Source organism: Anarhichas minor, unplaced genomic scaffold (genome assembly GCF_050575085.1).
Source record: "Anarhichas minor isolate MPS153535 unplaced genomic scaffold, ASM5057508v1 ptg000042l, whole genome shotgun sequence".
Taxonomy (NCBI): domain Eukaryota; kingdom Metazoa; phylum Chordata; class Actinopteri; order Perciformes; family Anarhichadidae; genus Anarhichas; species Anarhichas minor.
In genome coordinates, this window is record NW_027466488.1 from 6083294 (window position 1) to 6091605 (window position 8312).

The following is an 8312-nucleotide window of genomic DNA, read 5'->3' on the forward strand; positions in this document are numbered from 1 at the left end:
CATATACTGTCACATTTATTAAACATTATTAACGGTTATTTAGGCCACAAACAACTACCCTGCTTTTTTTGTCAACAACCAATACAGACATTTCACTTTGTCATTGTGTATGTTTAAAAAGTCAAAAGTTATTTCAAGGAATCAAAAGATTTTCTATACATTCTCAAATGTCAATGCCAACAGGCTACAGTATTTACAACATCATGATCCTACTGGATAAGTCCCATATTTAAATTGCCACGTCATCTGCATGTTTAACATTGATATACTCAATAGATTACATTTTACATCACATTCTTCTAAGTAGCAGCACTTTGACTTTTTAATCTGGACTCTACTGTACACTGACCATAATACATACAGTTGTATGAACCAGTGAAGTCACAATATATGAGCAACGTGATGAATGAATGCACACCATGTGACAGATTTAGTACTGTGCAGTAACAGGTCCGTGCTCATGTAACTAATGACGAGGGAGATCAAGCAAAGTCTATAAAATAAGGTAAATTTTCCTTTTAAAATGGATAATAATCAGTTAATGTCAATGTAGATGTTGTATTTATGTTCGACACAGGAGGTGGTGCCCTCACTGCAACTGAGTCTTTGTTTACAGGGTGCTGTATAGTAGCTGCCCACAGCTCATAATACCAGGAGGACTTAAATGCAGAGGCTATATTTTACTTTGTGCATGTTACATCTTGTGTAAAGTATGAATAGCTAATTCTGTGTCTATTAGATGAGGATGGAATTAAACTTTAAGTTGACTTAATTTCAGTTCTAAAAGCAGTCACATTTGTATTTTCATAAATCCTTAAAGGAGCATTGTATAGGATTTCGTGGCGGTGACATGGTTTTTGTGCAACATGGCGGCAGACTCCATGAAGAGGACCCGGCGCTCTCTATGAAGAACTCATTTTAAGGTAACAAACACAACAATTCTTAGTTTCAGGTCATACACTAATGAAAACATAGTTGGGAATATTCAATTTTTGCCAACAAATCCCCTAAATCCTACACACAGTTCCTTTAACTGCTGAATTTACACCACAGAGCTCCTCAGACAAAACTACATGAACTGATCTGCTTAACTTATATATACAGTATATTCAGCATTCAAAATTGATTGGTGAAGAAATTAAATAGAAATGGTCCCCATGAGAAAAGGCCTTTTTTTTAAGTCCCATGTCTGGGGCAATAAAAAGATGAAAACAAAATGATTAAGGCTTGGTGCTGATGCCAGTAGACTGTTCATCCATTCCATGCTGTTGAAAACCAGTAACTACGTACACAAAAATATCCACAGTTTTTTCTCAAAAGTAGAGAAAAAGTTAGTAAAAAGTCAGTGATGAAAGAAAGAGTGTAGATGATAGAGGGAGCAGGAGGGAGAATGGGCTTCAGTAAAAGTAATGAATGATGGAGGGATTTATCTACAGACTTTCCCATTAATGCAACAATAAGCGTCCCTTGTTGTCCAGTATGCAAGTGTTGTTACTGCATATATAACTATATTTTCACATGCTCATGACCATCAGCTTGAGTCACATTTAGTCACATTTATTTATATTCCTCTTTTACAAAAAAAGTTATTGGTCCCAAGCCAGGTCCAATGAACAACTCTTTACTATAAGGTTTTCCTCGATGATGAATGTCACCATAGTTTGCTCAACTCTGTTGGCAGGCTCTCCTCTGTCTTTATTGGCTGCAGTCTATTTATTATCAGCTCTGTTGCTATAGACAAACCCTGTTACCTTGCCATCGATGTCCTCATCATGATTTGATTCAATCGTCAATGGTTGTGCTGCATAAGTTTGGCAGCTGGGGATTTTGTATCTTCCGGCCTCTTCTCTGCACGTGTGTTGTGTACACTGTATGTTTTTGTTGGTGTCTGTTTTTTAAGCTGCATGCAAGCATCTCTCTCTGTGTTTAGCTCAGTTTTGACAGACACTTTTGCGTCGAAGATGTTGTTTGTTTTGATGGAGGTGTGTATGTATGCACTGTCTTTGCGGTGGCTGCGTGTCATGGTGACTCTGAAGGTGCGGGTCTGCTGCAGCTCCATCCTGTCCTCCTCCGACACTTTGATGAAGGGACACCACGCAAACGCATGGCGGAAACCAGCACGAAACCTGCAGGAAAGGCAGGAGAATTGATTTTCTGCTTCGAGTTTTAGGATACTGGAACCTGAGGAGCTTCTGTGTGTGAGTATATCTTTTACCTTTGGTTTAGACAGCAGTAGATGATGGGATTGTACATAGTCGAACTCATCGCCAACCAGAATATGGCCAGATACACCTGAAAAAGAAAGTAAATATGATGCCCCAGTAAATAAATACGTCAGACTAAAGAGAATTAATGACAGAAGAGCAGCTGCTAACCTGTTGGATGTAATGTTGTTTATAAATGTCTCTGTTAAATGATCCCAATATGAAGTAGATGTGGTAGGGCAACCAGCAAAGGGCAAAGGTCACCACAACGACAACCATCATCTTCACCACCTATCAGAAATTACAGCGAGACAAAAAGTAAATCAATGTTGCCATATTTTAAATTCCTAGTTCAGTTCAGCGGTGACGCGTCAAAAGCCCAAACTTATAGTTTACAACAGTAGAATGTTGAAAGTGTGTGACCTTTCTCTTGGCTGTTATCTGGCTGTGGTAATGGTCTGTCGCCTCTCCAGGGATGTGCCCACCCCATAGCGATCGGCCGACCAAACTGTAAGTCACCAGCATCACCAGTAGAGGGAGCAGGTAGATCAGCAATATCACTGCAAACTGGTAACTGCAGAGGGAGAGAAAGAGAATCTGATTGTTCAATAGTTTCAGATGTTGTGAACTTCTGTAAGCTCACTTTTTGCAGGCTTCCTCTGGTTGATATTTATCCTTTGTCAACATACATTACCAACATTTAAAGGTGAAGATAGCTTAAATAAGAAAATCAAATCATAACCATTTATAAAAGTCAATAAAAAGCCTGTAATTACAACTGCTGGTAAGTCATGAGTAAATACATTTTGGTCCAGATGTTTTTCGTACAGAGGGTGCGAAGACAAACCATTTGTCTGCACCGTGCTCATAATGCTCACAGTTCTAGATTTTTAGAAATGTTCATTACAATAACTTCTTGTGTACTGATTTGCATTAGTGTCCCCATATAAATCCCTTAGCAGTGAGTGAATCAATACAGACACTATCTTAATTATTTGGTGTTTTATATGACAGATGCCACTGTCTGTGTTTTTTATCATCAATTTTGTTCTTTCACCTTAGTTGATGTGTTCCTCCATAGTCGTCAGGCCAGTCGACCATGCACACGGTTCTGGGGTAGTAAAAAATTGTCACGCTGTAGTAGCACTGAGGGAAAGCCAGTAGTATCGCTACGATCCATATCAGGGCAATCACAACCTTTGTAGAGGTGGAGGAGAGGCGGGGCTTCAGAGGGTGGATGATAGCCATGTACCTGGAAGAACATAAAAGCTTTATTCATTCATATCTTTTACACAGAAATCTGATGTTTAACTCACAGGAACCAGAGTGACTCTATAAAGGATCTTCTCTAAGTGGGCATCTGTGCCACAGATTGTTCAAAGTATTGCTTTCTCTTTATTAGAAAATCCACCCACTCATTCATCAAGCTGTGAAATAATGATTTTATATCTCGTCACTCTTTATATTAAATACTAGTTTGAAGGATGTGTAGTTAATGTGTTGTTCCATGTGTGGCCTCTCCTTGTCATCCATCATCCTGACAACATGTAGTTCTCAAACTAAAAAGCTTTATGATCTAAATATCCTGTAATTTAAAACCTCCATCCCCTTTAAATCAACTTGTGCTTTCACTTGAAAATTGAAGACCTGACTTTGAGTGAAATGTTAATAAAAAAAGACTAAACTGATTCTGTCGACTTGATATGTGCTTTAGCGAAAGCGATCAGCTTAATGAAAGACAGGTCTTATTTCCTGGCCTTCTGCCAAAGTACTAAAAATGGCATTCCTCCCTGCACAACTAAACTCAATTTACTGACAAAGAGTATAGTGATTGCCATTTATCATCAAGCTTAACATATATCTTATGTATATCTGTCATATTAATTGTATGGCATCAGAAGAATGCTTTTGTCTGACCTGACTAACTGAATAATGAAACAGATGTATTAACAGTGAAGACTCTCTGAACATTTATATGCAATTTCACTGATGATAGACGAAAGCTACTGTGTGTATTTGCATATCTGATGTGCAAGAACAAATACCTTTATGCATGAAGATGTAAAATGTACTATATTGAAGAGAAACATTGCACTCTGGTGTATCAGCCCGTCTGTCCACTGACAGCCATGTTCAGTACAGTTATACTCATTTGCTTAACAGCATTACTCAGTTGTATCACCATCATAATCAAATGATAACTCTGACTATGAATCATTCATTTGAATTATTCACGACCAACAGTGTGAATGTATTTAAATGGTTTATGCTATATTTAACCCTCCTTTTTAGCTTTATAGATAAAACCTGTGGGATCTTGCATAAATTTATTTTCATTAAAAGATATTATTTAATTTACATTTTTTTATTTTAATGTGTTGCAGTCAGTGGAGCATAAATGAAAATAAAAAAAATGTAAACTTGTCATCTGGATCTTGTTAGTGAACCCTAAAGTGTGAGCAGAAATATTAAACTGCAAATGACACAAATAATCTAAAAATAAGAGAGAATGTTTTTTCATGTAATTAGTTATTCTGGCTCTGTTTTGTAAAACACCACACTCTCAGGTTTTGCTTTAACTTTAACTCTCTTTATTTATCTCTTTCTCTTCATTTTCAGTTTGCTCTTAAATCTGTTTTGGTTGGCGCAAGTAACGTCAGACTCATCTGTAAAGGTAAAACTTTTAGGATTGTTGCTGCAAAGTGGAGGTGACAGAGAATCATCTTACAAATGCAGATTATGTTCCACAGTTTATATGTTTAACTTGTGATTAAGTGTTTTCTGCTTGCTGCTGCAGCTGTTGACAACAAAGAAAACGTCTGAATAAAATAACAAAAAATGACGATTTCACGAAATTGGAAAGTACTGAGGAGGAATTATTGATCTATAAGTAGATGTAACACCTGGTCTGATCCTAGCATATGGCATATGTTATGTATATTAAGCGCAGTATCAGATTAAAGACTAAACAGACTGACCATTCATGCTCCAGTACGCATTAATGACATCTGTATCTCTGCTGCTTGTTGACCCATATCTCCTTCTTGCAGCATTTTCCTCTGAACTTTGGGGAACAGTTTCTGCTGCTGCTGGTGTCAAATGATATCAGTATTCAACCTCAAATGACAAACCCCTGACTGAAAAAGAACTGCAGTGAAGAATTAACTGATGAAACATATTGTAAGGCCAGCCTGTATCTGCCATTAAAGACCAAAATGTGGTCGTACGAGTAGTTTTTCAGGGTATTTTATACTCATCAACCAGTGTGTTAAGCACATTTATTCACCATAACTAAAATCCATAAAGAAGAAGAACATCAATATGTCACAGATAGAGTATATGTAGCAGTCAAGTGGGCAGTCAAGCTTTCTTACCTGTCCACTGCGATGGCAGCCATCGAGTATATTGATGAAAACATGGCCGTGATGGGGAAGAAGTTCTGAAACCGGCAATAGCCTAGGCCAAAGTACCAGTCGTTGTGAAGCGCATAGACAAAGTTAAAAAGAGTGTTAAAGGTTGCCATGGAAACATCAGAGAAGGCCAGGTTGACGATAAAGTAGTTGGTGACGGTCCTCATGCGCCTGTGAGCAAGAATAATCCAGATCACTGTTACATTGCCAGTGATGGAAACTAGGATGATGAGGGAGTAGGCTATAGCCCACAGAGCCACCTGAGAGAGGAGAGGAAGAGGAGAGGAAGAGGAGAGGAGACGAATTAGAGAGGAATAGGAGAGGAGACAAATTTGAGAGGAATGGGAGAGGAGAAGAAAGGAAAGGAAGAGGAGAGGAGACAAATTAGAGATGAATAGGAGAGAAGAGGAGAGGAGAGGAGAATAGAGGAGTGCAGACAAGACGGGAGGAAAGAATACGAAGAAGAGAGGAGAGGGGGGAGAGAAGATGAGAGGAGATGTAATGAGATGACGAAAGGAGAGGAGAGATAAGGAAAAGAAGAGAAGAGGATTGTAAATATATACGTATATATCTTCTCTTCTCTTCCTATATATATTTGATTATATATACTGTGTATATATATATATATAATCAAACAATCAATTGAAAACTTAATCGATAGCCTATAATATTCTGCCTCAAAATATTAATTAGTAGACTTAGTTGTTTTTTTACATTTAGGATGCTTGTGATTTTTTTTTTTCAAACATCCTGAGGATCTCTGCATTTTTAAAACGAACACTTAAAAGCATTAGTTTTGTTTGCTTTGTAGTCGTTTTCTTAAACAACTTTAATAGGATATCGTTCATTCATTCATTGATTAAAGTCTTCCGGGTTTCATCTCTGATCTTTATTCTCCCACCTGCCAGTCCGGCTGCTGGAACTGATTCCCGGTCGTCTCGTTCCCGTCCTCCAGCCAGTCCGTGGTCAATGAATACGGCAACGAAGTGGCCTCCATGTCTCGTTCAATGTGTTGAATCTGACCCTCAGCCTCCATTCTTCTCCCTCTTCTGGTGACAGAAACTTTATTTAACTGTAGGTCCTTCATGCGTAATGGGGCACAATGAGAGATTTACAGGAGGTCAGTTAACCTTATGTGATATTCTACCGTCTCATGTTCTTGGAGTTACCTAAAATATAACTTGATTTGTAAATATCTCATGCAGTAATAAACTGTTGTACAATTCTAGCTGATTTTTTCCTATAATTTCAAGATATTTATAGATATGTAATAATAGATATTTCAAGATATTTTATAATATTTTAACACTAAAACATCTATGCTTTGCAGATGGGCATACAATCACGTCAAGTGGGAAATTAGCATTCGGCTGTCTGAACATCAGCACAGTCGCCTGAGTTAATAATCATACATCATATCACTATTACAGCAAGTTCCACATCTACTGATAGCCTAATCTTACAGGAGCACATGTTAGTTTTATTCAAACATTTCCTTCTGCATTAAATAAAGCTGCACTTTGTTTCACCTCACATTTGATTGAAATTATGTTTTAATATGCTAAATATGTTTAACTGTTCATCAGCCAATGTGCATCACGGGCATTTGACTCACAGACATTTTCTTTGGATGCAGAGGCGCAACAGCCACAAGTGATGAAGTCATGCATTGGACGGAACCAGTGAAAGATGTTCTGCACAACTATAAGACAAAATCTTTACTTCTTTCATCTGACTTACCTCTCGTGGTTGAGTTGTCAGTTTTAACATCAGTTTGTCCAATCCATAGTAAACAGTGTCCGTAAATTAGACTCCGTGTGCGTAATGGACAACCAGGTACATCCAATAATCCATCAAGACATCTCAACTCTCTCTCTCTGACCATACACACACTCTTTCGCTCTTTCCTGGAATGTGTAGCTGATTACGGTACAAGCTGCTGAGAGAGACGCACTGACAGGCAGGCACGCGACTGTGCGCGTGGAGCTGCGCCAACAAAAGAGAGAGAGACTGAGAGAGAGAGAGAGAGAGAGAGAGAGAGAGAGAGAGAGAGAGAGAGAGAGAGAGAGAGGTATAGATGAAAAGCAGAACAAAATCAACTGCTCTGTTCCGCACATTTCCTGAATCTATTGTCTGTGAGAAAATGAAAATAAAAATTTAAAATGAATAAATATTGAAACAGAAAGAAGAGGAAGGGCATCAATTGAAGGCATGTGTTGGCTCTGGTTGGCTCCATCTAAACCATGGCTGAAAGCTTGGATGTGAAATACAGAACTATAAAGACTGGTTAAAAAACAGGAGAGCAAGAGTTACATCCACACACATTAAATAAACTCTCCATGGAAAAGCAAGGCGGTGCTCCTTTGAGGGATTGTGTCGATATCTGGATTACTGCAACTGAAGTGTTCCTCATAGAATTTATCTGACATGAACTGAGGGGGCTACAGAGTTGAAAATGGGGTTGATAATCCATGGTGCAGTACTTGTAAAGTACAGCTCTGTGTTTGCAGTTATTGGCAGTCACACATTTAGAAAATAAATGCTGCTTCTTGTTAGAGCTGTGGCATTTGACACATGACAAAACACTTAAATGTCTCCCCAGAGATTGAATGAGTCAGTGTTTATGTGCTGCTGGTTTAAAACTGTGAATATGAATATGAGTATTACAATATTAGTGCATGTAAAAGGGCACATGATT

The 8312-nt window shown here is 38.2% G+C and overlaps 1 protein-coding gene across 2 annotated transcripts; it reads right to left on the reverse strand.

The window, feature by feature from the left end:
* Positions 1 to 1512: 1512 nt before the first annotated feature.
* Positions 1513 to 7453, reverse strand: tacr2 (tachykinin receptor 2). 2 transcript variants are annotated; one of them, XM_076109939.1, is made up of 8 exons: positions 7326 to 7453; positions 6516 to 6651; positions 5579 to 5874; positions 3262 to 3456; positions 2628 to 2778; positions 2376 to 2495; positions 2216 to 2292; positions 1513 to 2126 (listed from the first exon to the last, which is right to left on the reverse strand). In XM_076109939.1, exons 1-8 carry the CDS (start codon positions 7382 to 7384, stop codon positions 1790 to 1792), a joined length of 1371 nt encoding a protein of 456 aa, XP_075966054.1. In that variant the 5' UTR covers positions 7385 to 7453; the 3' UTR covers positions 1513 to 1789. The 2 variants fall into 2 exon arrangements, with proteins under 2 accessions (XP_075966054.1, XP_075966053.1); XM_076109938.1 differs by lacking the exon at positions 7326 to 7453 and having other exon boundaries at positions 6516 to 6650.
* Positions 7454 to 8312: the final 859 nt, after the last annotated feature.

Excerpts from the sequence above, each read along its gene's own strand:
- tacr2 (XM_076109939.1), bottom strand. The coding sequence starts at position 7,384 with ATGTTAAAACTGACAACTCAACCACGAGAGGTAAGTCAGATGAAAGAA. Across the intron at positions 5,875-6,515 it reads TCCAGCAGCCGGACTGGCAG|GTGGCTCTGTGGGCTATAGC; the intron begins GTGGGAGAATAA and ends CTCCTCTCTCAG. Across the intron at positions 2,779-3,261 it reads GGAGGAACACATCAACTAAG|TTACCAGTTTGCAGTGATAT; the intron begins GTGAAAGAACAA and ends CTCCCTCTGCAG.